The 21,120-nt window shown below is 42.9% G+C and overlaps 1 protein-coding gene across 1 annotated transcript; it reads right to left on the bottom strand.

The window, feature by feature from the left end:
* Positions 1-5,405: 5,405 nt before the first annotated feature.
* Positions 5,406-20,026, bottom strand: R3HDML (R3H domain containing like). Its single transcript, XM_028735076.2, has 5 exons — positions 19,641-20,026; positions 16,551-16,669; positions 14,519-14,621; positions 10,161-10,276; positions 5,406-8,045 (listed from the first exon to the last, which is right to left on the bottom strand). Exons 1-5 carry the CDS (start codon positions 19,899-19,901, stop codon positions 7,913-7,915), a joined length of 732 nt encoding a protein of 243 aa, XP_028590909.2. The 5' UTR covers positions 19,902-20,026; the 3' UTR covers positions 5,406-7,912.
* Between the last annotated feature and the right edge of the window lie 1,094 nt (positions 20,027-21,120).

Genomic DNA, 21,120 nt, shown 5'->3' on the forward strand with positions numbered 1-21,120 from the left:
CCTCTGTTATCTTATTGATTCGCTTAATCAGGCCTAATGTGGGTGGAGATGTTAAATAGTAACCAAGCTCATATGGAAACCAACCTGCAAGGTGCCGTCTGCCACGGTAGCTATAGTAACTGCTTCCAAGCTTGAAACTCAAACATGACTTTATGGCACACTTTTGGGACTCCTACCGACACCTGGTTTCAGGCCTTGGGTGACCCCATTGCCGGGCGATTGCTTTCCTTCTTATTCCTCCAAGACAAGAGGCTAAAGGGAAGTCGCCCCGGAGCCTGGCAAGGCAGAGAACTCTCCTTTGGGAGCTGTGAACTAGGTCAGTTTCACAGCTGCAGAGACACGGGGCATTTATTGCCCTCGCCAAGCAAACACAGAGAACAAAGGCTTTGTGTCTGTGCGTGCACGCGCTTGAGGCCCTGCACGCCATCATTGTTGATGTGCCGTGCGTACATACCCAGGTGTACATTTGATTATATGTAAAAGCATAGAGGGTTGTGTATTAATTCATAGCAGCATACATGTATAGTGTAAATAGATAGATCAGGGTGTGTAGTAAATGTGTGTGGTTGAGGATAGGCATTTCTAAGGACCGGGGCTTATGTGTAGGTGTATGTACATTCTATATATATTTATTTTAAAGTATAAAGTGACCTTTACTCAGGCTCCCGAAGGAGATTACATCAAAACAGGATAATTAAAAAATGCAAATGACACACATGTACCAAATAATAATAATAATACCCCCCCAGTAAACTATAGCAGCAGGGGAAATAATTTAAACTCGAGAATAAAAATGTCTTTGCGTGGTGCCGAAAGGATAGCAAAGTTGGTGCCAAACAAATAAAACAAAATTAAAAACTCGTACAAAAGTTAAATCCCAAAGGAATGCCAAATGGTTAGGGCAGTCACAACTGTGGATTAGCTAAGACCTGGGGATGCTTTTGCACTGACAGTTATACAAAGATTTACTGGTGGAACTCTGGATCCACTCTTATTGTTGTATGTTCCATACTTGACAAGTCGTGTTCCTGGTGTTAAATTATTCCCACTGGAAGATTCAATTTCAGTATACTGCTTTTATTTTGGGGGGTGCATGAAAAATACAGCATAGATGACAATTTGTTCTCTCCTTCAGGGCAAACAAGTTTGGGTTAAGGTGGCCATTTAGGGTGTCACCAAAAAAGAGGAAATGCATCACACACACCCACACCCAAAAATGACAAAGATTTGCATAAAATTTGTATATGCTGATCTATACAATGTGTATATAATAGTGGGGAGTGCCTGGCACTGCCTAGGAATTACTTAGAAACCCAAAAATATTGTGATTTTTTAAATGGATATGGCAATTTATGAGTTTGAACCCATCACGCCAAGCATTGGGCAAAGTCATGTTTCGGTTCACCATCTTGATTCAAAATGGTGCCTGGCGTCCAAACATCAATGGAGACAGCTGTCCCCACCTCAGGAACCCTTCTGCTGAGTTTGATGACAATATCTCTGGAGGCAGCTGAACCTACGCCAAAGTCATGTTTCAGTTTGCCATCTTGATTCAAAATGGTATCCGACATCCAAATGTCAACAATGACTGCCACCCACAACTCATGCCGAGTTTGGCGGCGATATCTTGTGAGGTGACAAAACTTTGCGAGAACAGACAAGCCAACAAGCAGACCAATTACCAAAGTATACAGTAGATAAGAATTTGGAAATATTTGCTAATTACTACAAATCAAATATAAGTGCAATATATCTTGTGAAAGTTGGGCAGTCTGTAACACATGTGCTGCATCCCTCCCCTCTGTCTCTGACCCTCCACCTGCATCCGGTTCCTGTTGGGTTCCTTACAAGGGAATTTAGGCCTTTTGTTGAAAATGGTCCCCCTACAACATTTTTCATGGTGTGCTCTCCCTGGTATCAGTACAGATTATGGGTGGTCTTTAAATATTTTTAATAATAAACAAGCGCATATATCAATTACTGCTGAGATGGAACCACAATTGTGAGGCCTGAGGAGATTATGATGATGCGTCCTCAGCTGTTGCTGTTGGTTATGGACTACTTGTGACATCACAAAAGCCTGAGTGGATATAAAGGTGGGCCTGTTCCTCTACCCTAGCAGAACACAGCAGACAACAGCTGCGACCTTCAGCACTGCCTGGTTTTCTTCTACTTGGAGAACAAGAAGTGGCAGATGGACAGAGGCAGTGGAATGCTATGGAGTGAGAGTAAGGCAAGCTTACTTGTTGAGCAGGATCGTAGCTTGAAGATGGCTGATACCCACAATTGGAAGCTGGCTGGTGTCTAGTAATGGACCTAGCAGAAGCTGGCAAATGTTGGTAGGTAGAAGCCGGTGGAGTTCACATTAGTGAACCAGCGGGTGCCACAAGGTTGAAGCAGGCTGACGCTTGTGGATGTAAGCTGGTTGACATTCATCTTTTGAAGCTGGTTGATAGAAGCCGGTGGATATATGTGGGGCATAAATGTGAATGGAGAGTGAAAGATGAGTGAAGATGTCCGTTGGCATTCTTCATGGATGTTGGTGGATGTCTGCTTGTGTGTATGAATGGGAGGTTTCAAACGTGGTTCAGGCGAATGTAGGGGGGAAGTGGGGCACATTGATACACGGGGCACATTGATACAATATTTCAGTATCGAGATTTTTTTTTTCATATTTACAACAAAAGAAAATACAAAAGAAAAAGAAAATACATATAACCAAGGAAAAAAATTAGAGAATACTTTGTCTCTCTTCATATTTACAGTTATTTATACCTCTATAAAATGCTATTCACAACAAAGGAGTGAAATGAAAGATAAAATATCAGAAAAAAGGAAAAAAGAACAAAGAAAGAAGAAGTAAAAGAAAAAGATCATAGGTGAAAATTTTTAAAAGTAGATAAGTATTCACTATACATAGCCGTTTCCCATCTATATTTATATTCAATTGTATAATTTCATCTTGTCCTTATCTACCTTAAATATAGTGTTGTTGTTTTTTTAAAAAATGTTATTCGTGTTGCGACATCACTAAAACGTGTCTATACATGTGTGAGTACAACAGTTGCAACCGCGCCGTCCGCCAGTTAGCCATTGGCTTTTGACAAGAGTAGGTGTGTTTTCAGCGCAGCCAACTAAAAAATTACGTGAAATGTAAGAGTGTTCCAATGCTGTTTTACGTCATTTAGTTAAGATTTAAAAATACCAAAGGTAAATTATTCCACTCTGTAGTCAGGATTACACGTGGTTTTTAAACAAATTCAGTGGATTTATTAATAATTGTTAAAATGTTTGTTAAATGTTTGTGGATTTATTAATAATTGTTAAAATTAATAATTTAAAAATGTCCATTGGGGCACTTTGATACACTAAGACACATTGATACAAATAAAAGTGCCTCGTTAGTATATAATAGTGCCCCAATATACATGTTTGCATGAAATCTCTAAACTCATTAAATTTGAAAAGAAAAAAACTGTTGTTTACTATGTGGCCAAAGTCATTTCTAAATATAATATGACCGATTATCAAGTGTCATATCTCAGGAAAAAACCAGGATTTTGTATGTTCGTCTTCCCCATTGTAGACGATAAGGCAAGCGTTGATTTCAAGGATGTTGTTTTGCCGTTTAAATGGCTTTTTGTTTAAATTACTATTTTTTGACTACCTAATGTGAGTTCTTATACTTTTAAACTTTTCCCAAAGTTTTTTTTTTTTTAAATGGATAGGTGTTTGAGGAAAGATTAAAATAAGTTTTGATGTTTTGTTAAGAAAACCTGCCATAAAGTCTATGATACGTGTGAAACACTGTTAGTTTTGATACGTAATTTAGATTTTAAATAACAAATTGTAAGGCTGATTATGATCTCTCACAATAAAAATTGTTTTTTCATTAAACTTTTGCAAATAATTACCATTCTCATACAATTTACACTTTGTATCAAAGTGCCCCGTAGGTGGGGCTGAATGATACAAAACCCATTGTTTTTACAGAAGTTCATTATATTTTCATTATCTTCTAACTTTAATGGTTCTTTTGATTGCTATTATAATATTGTTTAGTTATGCCATGCATCAAGCCAAAAAAATTATTATTTGACTCATTTTTGTTACATAAAATATGAGGTTGAATTTTTCTGCATCAATCTGCCCCACTTCCCCCTATGTGAATGTGATGTGTGAAAGGAAACCGGTGGATATTTTTGAATAGATGACATCTGTGGAAGTTGGCGGGCTGAAGTTAGTGGCTGATGTTGCCAGGAAGAAGCTGGTGGAGGTAACTGGGTGATGCTGTCAGATACCCCTCATTTTGTGTTTGGAGATGTCTGAAGTCAGTGAAGCTTTCTCTTTTTTTTTTAAATAAATTTTTATTAGTTTTTCACAAATACAAAAAAAAAACAACAAAGCAAAAACATAAACAAACACAAAATCGACTTCCCCGTACCACCCCTTTTCTGCATTCTTGTTTCAAGATTTTTCAGCAACCCTTTCGTAATAAACTTGTTAATATTTCATAAATTTAACTTCCATAAGTTATTAATACAACTGTAGTTCTTTATCTCTTATTGCCCTGAGCCCCTAATTTTCCAAATTACAACAGTTTTTAAGATAAACTTTGAATTTGTTCCAATCTTCGTCCACCGCCTCTTTCCCCCGGTCTCGAATTCTGCCAGTCATCTCTGCCAGACCCATATAATCAATCACCTTCGTCTGCCATTCTTCCAACGTGGGTAGATCTTGCGTCTTCCAATACTTTGCTAGAAGGATTCTTGCTGCTGTTGTGGCATACATAAAAAATGTCCTATCCTTCTTTGGCACCATTTGGCCCACCATGCCCAAGAGAAAGGCTTCTGGTTTTTTGATAAAGGTTCTCTTCAGAACTTTTTTAATTTCATTATAGATCATTTCCCAGAAAGCCTTAATCTTCGGGCAGGTCCACCAAAGGTGATAGAAGGTTCCCTCCGTTTCGTTACATTTCCAACACTTGTTATTGGGCAGATGATAGATCTTTGCTAACTTAGCCGGAGTCATGTACCACCTGTAGATCATTTTCATAATGTTTTCTCTTAAGGCATTACATGCCGTAAATTTAACACCAGTGGTCCATAACTGCTCCCAGTCAGCAAGCTCAATGTCATGCAGTCAGTGAAGCTTTCTCAAGACAAAACATAAAAACAACGAAGAGAACCACAGGGCTTTCTGAAGTGAGAGGGGCTTTCATTCTTCTAAGTACATCTACCTGTACTGTCCATTCTTCAAGAACAGATAATGGAAGGTCAAATATATGAGTTTATGGGGTGACCCCCCCATTAGTACGCATGAAGCATATTGTTAATATTGTTAATAATAAACTAACGGCTGAGGTGTCCCCACAATTGTCAGGCCTAGGAGGGCTGTACTGATGCCTCCCCAGCTGTTGCCATTAGCAACAGACTGCCTCTGATGTCACAAAAGGACATGGCAGTTGAGGAGAAAGGCAGTTATTAGGCAAAGCAGGGAGGATGGCAAGACCCCCAGTAGAAGGGAAATCAGGGTTGGCTCCTCCTTCCTGTCTACTTGAGTTGCCAACTTTTTGCTCTCTCTGGACTCCTGTGCCTGTCACACCTACATAGCTGTAAAAAATCAAGCAAACCCTAATTTTTGTCACTGAGAATGCCCCCTATCCCAAATAAACACCTTAGGACTCCATGGGTTTTAAAAGTTATATTTTAGTTGAAAGAAGCCCGCTGGGTCTTGTAAGATGTTTGCTTCAGGATCAATGTGAACCTTTATTTATGCATTTAATATCATAATCTAATACAGATCGGGTCTGTAGAGCCAAAAAGTGTTCACACAAACACCGACAATTGGTTCCATGGTCAAACTGCTCTCAACATCAATAAGTTTCTCCTAGTGTTGAACCCAAATCTACCTTCCTTTAACTAAAGCCTATTAGGTCTAGTCCCACTTTTTGTGTTGGATCTTGTCTATGCAACAGTTCTTTGGGATTTAAAGAATGCAATTAAGTCCAACGCTCCACATAGGACTTGCTTTTTAAACACCCCTGAATATCATCATTGCCATCCTCTGAACACTTTCCATTTTGTCCATATCATTTTTGAAATACATTGCCCAGAACTGAATGAGAGTACTCCAGAAGAAGTCTGACCAGTGCAGACTGAATTGGAACTATTATTTCTCCTGACTTGGAAACTATGGTTCCATTAGCAAAGCCTGCAGTCCATTAGCCTTTTCCTTGCAGCCTCATTGCGCTGCTGACTCATGTTCAGCTTGTGATCATATGTCTTACGAATGAAGGTATCTGCTTTCAGTTGGTGTATGGGATTATTGAGCTACATTTTCAAATAAAGAAGAAATACGCAAGTGCTTTGGGAACCAAAGAATTTATTGCAGTCTTGTGAAGAAGAAGAAGAAGAAGAAGAAGAAGAAGAAGAAGAAGAAGAAGAAGAAGAAGAAGAAGAAGAGGAAGAAGAAGCCTACTTATGGAAGAATGAATGGGATGTTTACAGTAGAGATTTGAACATACAGAGAGATTTGAGCTCCCTGTTTTCTTAACCATCCCCACAAAGTGGGCCCAGAGTTATGCCAGCCCCATAGCTTTTATAGTAATGCCATCCCACTGATCGCTTTATAAGTTGTTTAAGAGAGTAACCAAAGCAAAAGGCTTTAGTCAACATTTGCTAAAGAAACTTTGACGATAGTAAATGCTTTGGGAGAAGGCAGTAATCAAATTTAACAATTATGATGGTTACATAGACAGGAAAGATTTAATCAGGTATGAAAATATGCTAACAGGAGGAGGAATAAATTATGAGAGCATCACACTTGCTTTAGAACTAGTCAGGAAACTGGATGAGGGACGCTGTGAAAATGGTTCATGTCGTGCCTAAATCAGGGTGGAGGACCTGTGGCCCTCCTGATACTGGACTAGCATTCCTGACCATTGGCCATTTTGGCCGGGGCTGATGGGAGTTTGATAACATGGAGGGGGGGTGCTACAGGACCTAGATAGTGGTGAGTTGGGATCAAAAACCACCTATTTTACCCAGTGTTAGAAACTGAGATATGAAAGCTAGGAGCTAAATGGTACCTTAAACCTAGGTTATGGGTGCAACAATGGAATGTCTAGGCCGCTTTTTTATAACGAGAATACAAAGCCGAAAATGAATGAACTGCAGCTAAAATATTATGTCCATTTTTCACATGGTCTAGTCCTCATCTGAAGGCTGCAAAACAAAAAGAAAGAAAGATAAAAGCCATATTTCCAGTCTTCTGAGAGTGGCTGGAAGTGGGGAGGCAGAAAAAGATCCTCCTTTCATTCCACTCTGCAGTTTTAATCTGAAATCTTAGGCGCTGTACTGTGCACTAATGAAATTCCCTGTCGCAAAATGTGCCTAGAACAGTGGGAGTTTCCAACACTGCTTTTACCTTGAAAATGTGCTGATTTGTTTTCTAGCTGCAAGGAACACTGAGAGAAGCAGCACCAGAGCAATTAGTTGTTTTGACATAAACAAAAACCGAGAAGCCCTTGAAATGGGCTTCCATGTGGTGGGTACAATGTAAAAAAATATATTGTAAGAACACACAAATACAGCAAAGTTTAAGAACCTTTTCCCTATAGAAATCTATTGCAAATGCAGGCCCTTTATATATCTATATACAGTAGATAGATAGATAGATAGATAGATAGATAGATAGATAGATAGATAGACCTGTATATAGTCATGAGAAGAAATATACTTGAAACTTTATTAATCTATGGGAGAGGTTCCAAATGAAAGGGAAAGAGCAGCAGCCCAAGACTTCATGTGCATAAATAATCAACTTATTTTACAGTTTGCTGTACACTTGTGCCAACGCTTCTGCCATTTCCAGAGGATCTGTGCTGGCACTCAGAGCCCATATGCCTGGTTCAGAACCAGCTCACTTTATTGGATCTGAGTCCTGAGTAACACATGTTGTTGCTGCAGGTTCCTCCGTAACTAGGTGGGCAGGCTGAGCAAGGTCTCCCCATTTTGTAAGGTGCTTCTCCTACCCAGTTTCCCCTGGAAAGAGAAAAAGAGGCATGAGACATGTTTGTTTCATTGCTGGACATTTGGATGTCACACGTCACTCTTAACACACCCTCCCAAAGGGCTGCCTACCCACCATACACCCAGCTTTCTATTATGTTCTTATGCTTGTTTCATTATTCAGTTGAATAAGAGTTACCTGATCTCTGAGGAGTCCACCTGCAGCTCATAAGAAGAGCCCTAACAGATCAGACCAAAAGTTCTCCTCTTCCAGCATTCTGTTCCTACAATGGCCAACCAGATGCCTCTAGGGACCCAAGCACCAAAGTGTTGAGGCTCTAGCACTCTTCCTTTGTTGATGCCCAGATTCAAAGAGGTAAACTGCCTCTGATCTTGGAGGTAGCATATAGCCTTCATAACTAGTAGCCACCACTGATAGACCTCTCAACATTAATTTGTCCTATCTCCTTTCAAAGCCCTCTAACACAGCTACTACGGTAAGTTCCATAAATGAATTACGTTTCTGCATGAATCACTGATCTGCGCATGCCTAGAAGAGCAAGCCTAGACTAATAACTGAAGCAACAGAGAGTCATGTCTGGAGGTAACTGAACCTGCTGCATACACGTAGGTAGCCGTGTTGGCCTGATGCAGTCGAAATAAGTAAGTAAGTAAGTAAGTAAGTAAATTTAAAAATTGTCCAGTAGCACCTTAGAGACCAACTAGTTTGTTCTGGGTATAAGCTTTCATGTGCACACACACTGCTTCAGATACAGTCATACCTCGGGTTGCGCGTTTTGGGTTGTGCACCATGCCAAACCCGGAAGTACTAGAACGGGTTACTTCCGGGTCTCAGCACTCACTCAGAAGCACCAAATTGCAACCCGTGCATGCTCAGACATGGTGCTGCAGGTTGCGAACCTGCAGGTTGCGAACATGCCTCCCGCACGGATCACGTTTGCAACCCGAGCGTCCACTGTACACTGAAACAGAAGTCACCAGACCCTTATATATAGTGGGAGGGTGGGGTGGGGTTTTTCTCAGAAGGGTAGTAGGAGATGGGTGATGGACTCAATGGGTATGGTAAACCTGTTGACAACTATTAACGACCGCAATTAGTCCTACAGGAAAAAGCAAGGGATAGTATGCAGATGACCAAGATCAGGGGTCAGCAAGGTTTACCTCACCTGGGCTGGTTCACTCCATCGGAGATCCCTCTGTGGGCCAAATCGTGAGCACGTGCAGCCGCAATTTCCGGCACCTCAGCTTATGCAGACATAATTTCCGGCGTCTGAGCGTGCACAGACACGATTTCCAGCACCGCAGAAGTGAGTCCCCATGCCGCGCTGCGTTGGTTTAAGGCAGCGCGCGGGGACTCGTCAAGTGGGTGGCTCAGTTCAGGGGAGGTTGCCCACCCCTGACCAAGATGAACCTGCTGCATGTCTGTATCAGGAATGGTGCACACACACAGCAGCATTTACCCAGATTGACTTGAAGGAAGCACAACAATAAATCAGGCAGAAATACTGTGATCAGCCAACTCTGGGGAAGGCTGCATTATCTAATTTCCTGTATCTGGTGCACATTTTGGGAATTTGGGCTTTAGGGTGAATTCATGTGCACAGTCATCTACCCAGCTATACCAAAGAACATACTACGTATCCCTCCTTGTATTGAAAGAATGCCTCAATGGCTATCTCTTTAAGTTAAAAGAACCTTTGGGAGGACATATTTTTTTCAAAGAGGAGTGGCAAGGCGAGTGGCGATTCACCCTTTCCCCTCTGGCCAGCTCTTCCTATCCAATATTGCTTCTACACACACCTCCCACCCCACCATTGGAACTCTCATATGAAGTTTCAGTTTCTCTATACCAGAGATGGGGAGAGTGTAGCTCTCCAGTTGTTGCTGGACTACAACTCCCATCATCTGTGACCGATAACCACGAGGGCTGGGGCTGTTGAGAGTTGGAGTCCAACAGCATCTGGAGAGCAGCGCATTTGCCAGCCCTGCACTAGACAGTTCATCAGAAAATGGCCCGCAGTCCACCAGTGGACTTTATGTACTAGGTAGCTTTCCAGCTTTCCGCCTCTATTCTGCCCCAAAGTTGCTGTGTTTTCCAGGATGAACCCCCCGCCCCAGTTTACTTACTTGATGGCATAATTGCACACTAAGTAGATTGCTCGGGGCCACGTGCTGCCCCACACATTGATGTTGGTGCACGTATGGAGGGCACAGCCAATTCGGTTGCTAGAAGCCCACACCATCTGTTTGAGACACATTAAACCAGTTATTATTTTTCTTTTCTTTTTTTTAAAAAAAATAATTTTTATTAAGTTTCTTACAGATATAACACATATCACAACAAAAGAAAAACGGGGGGGGGGGACAAAAACAAAAAAGACAAGATCACAAATATAAACAAAAATAAAATAAAAACAAGGAACCGGTAAATACCTAAACAACACAAATTAATTAATTAATTAGACTTCTATCCTCATAAACATATTTTGGGATTCCTCTGAGCCCTCCCATCTGAATTTCCTTTTAATTAAAATGTAGCAGTTTTCTGATATCATTTGTTTAAAAAACACAGTATTCCAATTAAAGTAAAATTTCTTAACTTTCCTTAAGGTTCTAAATCTTATTTATTTAATTAACTCTTAATTTAATCCTAGGCCTATTTAGGTACTTTCAAGTAATTTCTAATTTTTAATATCACAGAGAATATTTGTCCTTGTTAGGGCACACCCATGACTATGGGATTTTGCCTTAAGTATATGAAGGCATGGTCTACCAATGGCTAAAAGATTTAAGGGTCAGAGCTGCATGTGTGTCGCTCAGGCTTCACTAGCCTGGTGCCTTCCATATGTTTTAGACTACAGCTCCCATAAGCCCCATTCAAAACATCTGGAGGATGCCAGATTAGCAAAGGCTTGTGTAGCTGGACAGTCTGTAGCAGACTGCATTAAGAGAGAAAGAGTTAAAGACCACCCCAAACCAGGGTCCCCTGCATCTGCAGGTTTCTTTTTGAAAGCCACTCACAAAATTGCTAACTGCATGAATGTAGATATAAAGCTGCCTTATACTGAATCAAAACATCGGTCCATCCAGCTAAGTATTGTCCACACTGACAGCAGATCTCTAGGGTTTCAGACAGGGAATGCTTCCCAGCCCCAAAGCAGATGTGCTACTCCTGAGCAGCTGAATATAATTCTTAATTTTTTAAGAAGCAGGTGTTCTTTTTTTCCTTCTTCCTCTTCTTTCTAGTCTGCCTCCTGTCTCTTCACTGCCATTTCTCCAGACACAACACACTGGAAATGAGACAGATGAACCTTCAGGGAAATGGAGAAAAAGGTGTCTAGGAACCAGACAGACACCCAGACAAATATGTGGGGCTGGGTATTTCCAGAGACAAGAGCAGAACATTCTGGAGCTGTGAGGAACACTGTTCATTATGGGTTGGAAACGCTTTGCCACAGACCAGGTGGGAGAAGGCGGTTTTCCACCTTGGGCTGGCCACTCATACTTGGGGATGAGCAAATGAAGGAGATGTATTCACTGAGGTGCCAGATGTTTCAGAAACATCTTGTCACCACAGAGATGACTCACTGTGAAGGAGGCAGGAAAGGGCTTTCCCTTTCCTTGAGGTGCTGTTTGTTCAACACCAGCTACTCTGTGAGAAGGATCAGGAGAATCAGGCAGGCAGGCAAAGGAGATCTCAGAGCCCCAGGTGGACCATTCTCTCCATCACCCAGGGCCAACTACCATAATATTAAGGGCCCCTCCAGACTGAAGGAATTTTGCCTTCCTGGGTGTATTCTGCAACATGTCATTGACACAATAAAAAGTACATTTAGTGGTGGATTTGCATATACTGGACGGTCTACAGATCATTCTGCTTTAGCAGTAGTTCTGTAGCATTTTTTCCAATGTTATCATATTACTGTGATCTGGAGAAGCACTCTTGTACACGGGCAGACCTACAATTGGGTGTCTCCTTTGCAACCAGCAAAAGGTCTAGGTAACCACTGTTATCTTCTTCGGTGGGGTTGTTCAGTTGTGACAGATTGTCATAATTTTATATATATATATATATATATATATATATATATATATATATATATATGCTTTCGTAGATTTTCACGGGTATAGGTATGCAGGTTTTGGTGTCCTCGGGTGTCTTCCCGTGTAAAAGTTGGGGTGTCTAGGCGACGTTTCAACGAGGTCTCACTCGTCATCTTCAGGCTGGTGCTTTCGGCTTCTTGTTACTGGAACCAATCCGGTGCTGCACCCCCCTGCAATCCCTACACAGATCTGGCTGGCACAGGCCACAAAACCACAGCTCGCCCCTATACACGAAGCCAAGCCAGAGCACAACTAAATGCAGTACAGCCATCTTCTCAAAAAAACTCTTCACAAAGTTCAAGAGGTCAAGACACAAAGGCTTCAGCAACTAATCCACACCTAATGACCCACCTAAGTGGTACTCAGGATATCACTCAAGAAATCACTCTAGATATCCCTCAAGCAATTAAGGAACAAAAGAAGAAAAGGCACACTAGCCTGGGAACTTCCTCTCTGCCCAGAACATTGGAGGCTATACACCACACCCCTCAACAGTATTTATAGGAACTCAAACACTGAGATCCTGCTCTGTTCCAGTAACAAGAAGCCAAAAGCACCAGCCTGAAGATGACGAGTGAGACCTCGTCGAAACGTCGCCTAGACACCCCAACTTTTACACGGGAAGACACCCGAGGACACCAAAACCTGCATTCCTGTACCCGTGAAAATCTACGAAAGCATATATATATATATATATATATACATATTTCAGATTTTGAATAAAGTTGCTGTACTGGATTATTTCACACGTCAAAGTCAGTGGTGTGAATAAAAACTTCCTATGCCTTATAGTTTTCAAGTTATGGGATGGAAATCTCCAGCATGGAACCGCTGAACTATCAAGAAGTTCAGTTCTATCACTTGCAACCTGCCTCAAGTTAGCAAGTTTTTATGTTCCTGTATGTTAATTAACTTTTAAGAGGCCAGGACGTTTGTGACATCATCACCACTGGTTTGTGAATGGTCACTGTAATTACTTTATATCCATTTAAACTTTAACACAATCGCCACAGTCTGTATTTTCGCATTCCATTTCCCTCGCTGCTAACATTTTCATGTTTATATAACTGCAAACTTAGGACAGAAGTCCAGGCATCTTCCAGACCATGAAAACTTATGCTATAACAAATCTGTTTGGCTACAGTTTACCCAGACTATATTTTGCCCTTTGCGGAAAGGATTCAGGCACAGGCCAGAAATTTAGGTTTGCATTTAAGTGCATTAAGTGGGTTAAGTGGATTAATTTGCACTGTCGCTTCAGTGGAACAGATCCAGGGGAAAGCACTGGAAAGTGTGTGGTGAAAAAATGATCAATGGGAAGACTATATGCAACCTGGGATGAATTCTCAGTCAGGACCAGACATAGTCTAACCTCTGCATAAACTTTGTGCAAGCAAACCAGGATAAATACTCAATAAAACCCCAAGGAAGCCCTATATGGTGCAAATATATTCATATTCATTTTGTTGTTTTTTAAAAAACAAACACAAAAGAACCTCGCAGATACTTGTGGTTTGTTAGGCCGCCACAGGGAATGACAGAGGCCATGAGATGTTAAGTAGGATGTTCCTGAGTCATGAAGAGAAGCTGTTTGTCTAAGTAACAGATCCTCATCATAGTGACTTAAAACATTCCATGTCCCTGTGTGGACCATTTCTTTTTCTTCTTCCAGCCATCTAGCTGAGCTGGAACTGAAAGCCTTTCCTGTGCTGGATAGGACAATGGAAAAAACAGGCAATGCTTTCAGAAAAGAAGTCGAGGTTTAGACAGTGCATTTGGATTGTTTGCAGACAGTGGTGAGTGGCAATATAAAGGACCAGAGTTGGCAACGATGGAGGTAGAAATACTTCTCTTTAGTATGAACCAGCAGCTCTAGAACAGGGTTGGGGAATCTGTGACTCAGCTTCAACTCCCATCAGCCCCAGCAAGCATAGCCAGTGTCTAGGGATTGTGGGAGTTGTAGTTTAACAACATCTGGAGGGCCAAAGGTTCACCACACCTGCCCTAGAGCATGGCTGAAGATGATCTCTTGGGAAGCTTCCTTGTTCCTGAACCTCTGCCCCATCCCTCTTGCTGAGATATGCACCGTTATGTTGGTGCAGCATCATGGTTAAAAGCAGGGATGATTGTGCCTGGTCCACATCAAATCTCTCCCACCAACTCTCTTGGTCTGCCTTAGGCAAAACGTTATCCTTCATTCTCAGCTCACAAACCTTCAGTATTGGGGGAGGTGGAGATTGTTGGCCTCATTTAGGTTTGTTGTAGTGATTCTTGAAACAAGGGATGTGAAGCATCTAAGGAAAGTGCTATTAAAAACAAATACGATTTGTTACCCAAGCAACAACCGCTGTTTCTTTGTTTCTTACAGGACTATACTGTACCTGGGTATAATGGGTGCAGACAGGGCCGCTGCATTTGGAAGGGAAGGAGTAATGGTGCTTCTCATAATACCAAGATTTCACAAGGTCCAAAGCTGAACGGTACCTATAGAGAGTCACACACAATGCAAATGTGAAGAAACCTGCCTATCCAAGCACAGGTGCCCCAGGCACAAACCATGTGATGCAGGACGGTGAGGAGATGGCTTCCCACCTCTTCCTGTAAGCACAGAGTTGAAAGGGATGCATGACTGACCTGCTGGAAGCCTGATGGGCCCTGCCCTGCCCCTCTCCACCTGGCTTGGGGTGGGGCCTGACAGGCTCCATAAAGGAGTGCTGCTGCTGCTGCTGCTGCTGGGCAGAGAGGGCTCCGTTTTTGTTTTGTTTTTCTTTTTAAATTGCTTTTATTTTTTCTATATGTCCTTTTAAATTGTGATTGATATTAATGCTGTATTCTTAGTTTTAGATTTTTATGATTTAAGTGGAAATTGTTTTCCATTTGGTTGTGTACTTTTTTGATGTGTTTTATTTATTGTTTATGACTTTTGTCATGTTGGTAATTATGTAAATCTTGTCATGTTGTAAGCCGCCTTGAGCATTGTTTTAACTATGGAAAGGCAGCATACAAATGAAGTGATGATGAATGAATGATGAATGACACAGAATCATAGAAGTGTAGAGTTGGAAAGGACCCCAAGGGCCATCTAGTCTAACCCCCTGCCATGTACATGTCAAACACGATGTCTTTGTGTTAGTGTCTCCCCCCTCATTGCAAGAGGCAGCCACTGAAGTGGGGGGAAAGGGCAGAGGAAACCTAGGCATTGATATTCTATGACATGTATTTATCAAAAACACAGGTGGACACACAACACACTGGTGTGTCTAGGCATCTCTGGTAACATGTACCTTGGACCTATATGACTTTTTTTTTTACCATGGCTGTGATAAAACAGCACTTCAATATGTATAATCAATGTTAAGGGAAACTAGTGCAAAAAGGAGTTCCTGAAACTTGCCTTCCTCTACACACTCCCCATGCCTCCCTCAAATCCACTCTAGCAGGAGGAGAGGGGAGATCACTCTGTCAGGCAAGTAGAAATTACCGCATTTTTTGCTCTATAAGACTCACTTTTTCCCTCCTAAAAAGTAAGGGGAAATATGTGTGTGCGTCTTATGGAGCGAATGCAGGCTGCACAGCTATCCCAGAAGCCAGAACAGCAAGAGGGATTGCTGCTTTCACTGCGCAGAGATCCATCTTGCGGTTCTGGCTTCTGAGATTCAGAATATTTTTTTTCTTTTTTTCCTCCTCCGTCTTGTGGTCTGGTGCGTCTTATAGAGCGAAAAATACGGTATTTCACAGATGCAGCAACCTCCTTAGTGCTACACTGAATTCCACTCGTGATATTTGAGTGAGATGGAGGCAACACTGAGGTTGATAGCATGTTTGCTTCCTTTGCAGTACACATGCCCATTTTTTACATTGTGCACTGTTTAAGATAAAGGTAAAGGGACCCCTGACCATTAGGTCCAGTCGTGGCCGACTCTGGGGTTGCAGCGCTCGTCTCGCATTATTGGCTGAGGGAGCTGGCGTACAGCTTTCAGGTCATGTGGCCAGCATGACTAAGCCATTTCTGGCAAACCAGAGCAGTGCACGGAAACGCCGTTTACCTTCCCGCTGGAATAGTAGACCTATTTATCTACTTGCACTTTGATGTGCTTTCGAACTGCTAGGTTGGCAGGAGCAGGGACAAAGCAGTGGGAGCTCACCCCGTCACGGGCATTCAAACCGCCAACCTTCTGATTGGCAAGTCCTAGGCTCTGTGGTTTAACCCACAGCACCACCCGCGTCCGTTGTGCACTGTTTAGAAATCCCTTAAAACAAATATAGCCCAATTGATCCATGAAAAGAAGGGCAGGACAAAAGACTCTCTCAGCTGTTTAGAGGTATACTTGCAGTGATGTTCATTTGCACAATCAGTGTGACATCTTTAATGCAACATCTACAGACCTAGCATTCCCAGAAGATACTGCTTACCTGCCCGAGTGAATGGCAAGGTTTTGACCAATGAATTTCATCAGTTGTGGAGGTCCATGGTCCCATATACACTGTTTTGCCCAGGCTTCTGCAGATCTGGCAAGCCTCTCATCCCACACCTAGTCAATATGAGGCAGGGGGAGAAAGAACACACAACAGACAGTGAGTTAGCACTGCTCAAGGTAAAACAAAGTGCTCTGTCAATCTCTCAAACACTTAACAAGATATATGCCATACAAGCAAGGGAAATATCATAAGCATAAATGTTGTTCCTTGGAAGATATAGTGTCATGGGCTAGTAGATTCAGAAATAGAAAGTCAAACAGCACAGCTTCATTTCAGACTAGGAAAGTACCTGCCGAATGGTACTTCATCTGAAAATCTTCCAGCACTTGGAAATCTAGCATGTCAGTCTGACATGCCCAACTTTCTGCCTGATATGCTCACTTTCCATGCACAGGTGGTCTTCTCACTTGGGGGAGCATTCAAACATGCTTAGCCTGTTGGTATTGTTGTTGTTTTAATTTATGCACTTTCATAGACGTTCAAGGTAATTTGCAACCAGACAATGAAATCGAGTCTAAATAGGGTTTAAAAGAATACAAATAAACACCCTAGGCGAACTGTCTGAAGTCGTACAATGCTATTTGTGCACATGTCAGTTCTTAAGCGCTGCTTGAGTTGTCAGGTGGTCTGTTTAAATCAGCCCAATGAGGACATGGGAAAGGGGTCACGACTACAAGCTACACCCCCTGGCCATGCATGCCTGTGGCAGCAATACTGAGAAAGAGAGGCTATGCACAGAGATATCCTGAACAGCAAGGGTTTAGAAATCATGGGGTTGCAGGAAATTGTAGACCCATTACTTTGGGGGAAGGAGGGTTCCAGCAGGGTCCCTAAGCAGAGGCATACTTAGGAGTTAGTGAAACTGGCTCCAGCAATCTGTCTCCAGTTATCTGTGTACATAGGCGCCGACACCATGGGGCCTGAGGGGGCTCGAGCCCCCTCAAAAAATTTTTTGGGGGGGCTCAGCCCCCCCAATAATCTCGGGCGCCCTTCCAGCAGAGCGCCGCCGCCGTCCCCCGCCTCCTCCCCACCTGCTCCCTCGCCAGCCAGCCAGCCAGCCGCGCGCCCTAGTCGGAGAGCCCCGGCCGTCCCCCGCGAGATTAGGGAATCCCCGGGGGCGGGGGCTCCTGCCTCGCTGCTTCGCAGCACCACCGCCACTGCCAAGGCACTGCCGGGGGGAATTTCCTTCCTCCTGGCCCCCGCGAGAACAGGGGAATCCCGACTGGCCACACCTCCCAGCCAGCCGATTGGCTGGCTGGGGGGCGTGGCTTGCCCTATTTAGGGCCGGAGCCACTTTATTTGCATATTCATGAGCTTATTTATTATTCATGAGCTTTCCCGGGCCCCCCCAATATTTTTTATAAGTCCGCGTCCCTGTCTGTGTAAAGCAATGAGCTTAGACAAGTGAAAGGGGATGAGAGACAGGAGAAATGGCAAGGTGGTGTGAAGGTAGATCGCTAGAGACCATGGAGTTGTGACGTATATGTCTGTGATGACGTGCCACCGCTGCCACAGCAAGATCAAATGTGGGAGAAGTTTCCCGTCCTTCTTGTTCCGCAGGACAAGGGGGGGCATTTTCTCTGCCCTTCCTTCTCTCCTTTCCCTCACTCCAGACACTTCGATTACTTGGGATGCATAAAAGGTAGTAATTTCTAATGTGGCTATTGCTGGCACAGCTCCTTGCCAAAGCACCCTAGAGATGCCTCTGCCCCTATATCAGCGTCCTATGCCCCTTCTCATGCACCAATTAGATTCAAGCATGCTAGAGTTACATGGAGTTTATTTTTATTTATTTTATTGCATTTATATAACACCTTTATCTTCCAAGGATTCCCAAGGTGCTGTACATGGCTCTCCTCTTCGCAACATCCCTGTGAGGTAGGTTAGGCTACGAGATGGTGACTGGCCCAAGGTCATCCATTGAGCTTCATGGCTGAGTGGGGATTCGAACCCCGCTCTCCCAGCTCCTAGTCAAACATTCTAACCATTACGGCACACTGGGACCCTACACTATGAACCCGGCTCCCCAAAAGTGGTGATATGCAAGTAGCTAAAGAACGAGCCTAATGCGGAATTATCTAAAACATTGAATATTTTCCCATCAGGCAGTATTGCAATTTTGTTGCTAAGGGCATTGCAAAGGGCACTCTGGGCTACCTGAAGACTCTGCTCTCTGCTGCCTTCTTCCCTCCCCCTCCATTTTCCAGAGAAGAGCTTGAAACGGGCTTCATTGAAAGGCAACTTGCTCTTACTTCAGTAAGGACCTTGATATTTTGAAACTGTGGGCTTCTCATTTCATTTCTCTGTGTTTATAAGTCTCCACCCTGTAACTTTATAAAAGAATGCCATTTGTGGGCTGCATTATTGAAATGAGGGATGATTTACTGTGCTCTGTAAAAACAACAACACCTTTTTCTCTGAGTGTGTGTGCCTTGCTCTCATCTCTCAGCGAGCTGTACTCTCTGCAAAGAAACCTTTTGCTTTCTTCATTGTTGTCTTTAGGTGCTTGAACCTCAAAAAGACATAACCTCACCCTACATTTGCCGCTTAGCAGAACACCAAACAAAACACAATCAATAATCTAGTGTGCCGCTTTAAACAAATCCCTGTGGAAAAATTGCTCTGCTTGAGGTACGTTCTTCACAAATGCTTAGCTGCAAGGCAGCCCAACCACACTGCTTCTCTGACACTGTTGCTCCTTTCCGCCTCCTCCAAAGTGGCAGATTTTCAGAATTATGAATGACAAGGGAAAGGCCTTGGTTCATTAGTAGAGCATCTGATTTGAATGCAGGAGGTCTGAAACACTGGAGAACCATTGCCAGTTGGGGTAGACAATACTGAGGTAGATGGACTAACTGTTTGACTCAGTATATAGCAGCTTCGTACGTTCCTGGAGCATTGAGGTGCCAATGGATGTATAAGCATCAAAGGAACTAAACAGGTGCCATATTTACTTTGCATAACATCTCAGTGGTCATTGTTCCTTCCCACCCACCATCAGAAGCAAGCGCAAAGAAAACTCACCATATATTCCATATTAGACGCTGGTGGAGACACTTGTGCCCGCACTTGGTTGTGGTAGTCCAAAAGCGCGCTCATATCCCGGGGGGAAATATAACGTTTCCTGCGAGTCCTTGGTACACCCAGGCCAGATGTATGGCCTGCCTCAGTGCTACCGGTTGGGTAAAGGACCTCAGTAGTATTGGGCAGCATGTAGGAGCTGGATTTCTGCATCATCCAGAAGAGCGAACCAGTAAAATATAAGTGCACATGCAAGAGAGTCATTTTAGGATTTGCACACTTTTTCCTCCTGAGTCTCTAATTTTGATTTCGAAGGGCAATCAATATGGCAAATATTTTTCCTTCCGGCTTCTGTGTGTATACAAAGAAAAGAAAGAGACTCGGTTTTATTTGTTGCCTTTCCTTTTTTGGGGTGGGGGGGTGGGGAGGAATGTCATCAGAGATGGAAAAGGCGATTAGAAAGACACCCAGAGAAAACTTTACTCAGAGCAGGAATGAATGAGTTTAGCTAGGCTGCATTTATAAAGAGCTAAATTTCTAAGACCAGCTGTGAAATCTCCAGAGGTATTTTATTTATTGCTGGTGTTCTAGAAAAGAAAAGCCCCACCCCCCATCTTTGCAGGAAAAAAATCCCATTCCAAACATATGCAGGGACCTGTCAGAGGGGTGCTAATTAGTACCATTTTCTTATGGTAGCTTCACCAACTTCCCAGAGTTTTTACAGATATTCAGTCCATCAGGCAAAGTTATTGCAATAAGTAAGCAAGAAGAAAAAAGTAATACATTTTTTAAAAAGTTGATTAAGGAAATCAAAAGGCTAAAGGATTCTTTTCCATTTGCTTCATTTCTGTTCAGAAAGAGGACAAAAATAAAAATAGCAAAGACTTTTTATTCTCTTTTTTTAGTACTAGAAAAGCCTTCTAAGCTAGTCCTTAAAGAAGCTGAGATGACATTTCCCAGACTACATACCTTGAAGGCTGCGCCAAGAACAGCTGAGAATTGTTAGTTGCTGCTGCAGCAGTAGAGACTGCTGCAGACCGCCGCTCAGAGACTGACCTTTGCAAGCAACCTGCTCTCAGGGACATGTGGCAGAGAGATTTAACACAACCAAGCCCAAGGAGTCTTTGATGGCAATCTGACGCAGAAATCCGCATCTGATCTCTTCCCTTTGGGAACATCCTCAAGTTTGAAAAGGGTCCAGCTGAGCAATTTATGGCCTTTCCCCTGTGTACACATGGCTCCGTCTCTACCGAGTGTCTCTGCTTGTTGTGAACTTCGAGGTAGGGGAAGCTGTGAAGAGCAAGTAAATGGAAGCCTATGCCCTGAAAGTTGAGAGCAGTTTTTCTCCAGGGGCAGCATGCATTTAATTTAGGAGAATTTCTGCACTTTGGGGAAGGGAAAAGGCTTATTCGGTGACAGAGTCTGCAAGCAAAAGGTCCTGGGTCCAGTCTCCAGCATCTTCAGGTAGAGCTGGGAGAGAACT

This window comes from Podarcis muralis, chromosome 5 (genome assembly GCF_964188315.1).
Source record: "Podarcis muralis chromosome 5, rPodMur119.hap1.1, whole genome shotgun sequence".
In the NCBI taxonomy this organism is placed as follows: Eukaryota; Metazoa; Chordata; class Lepidosauria; order Squamata; family Lacertidae; genus Podarcis; species Podarcis muralis.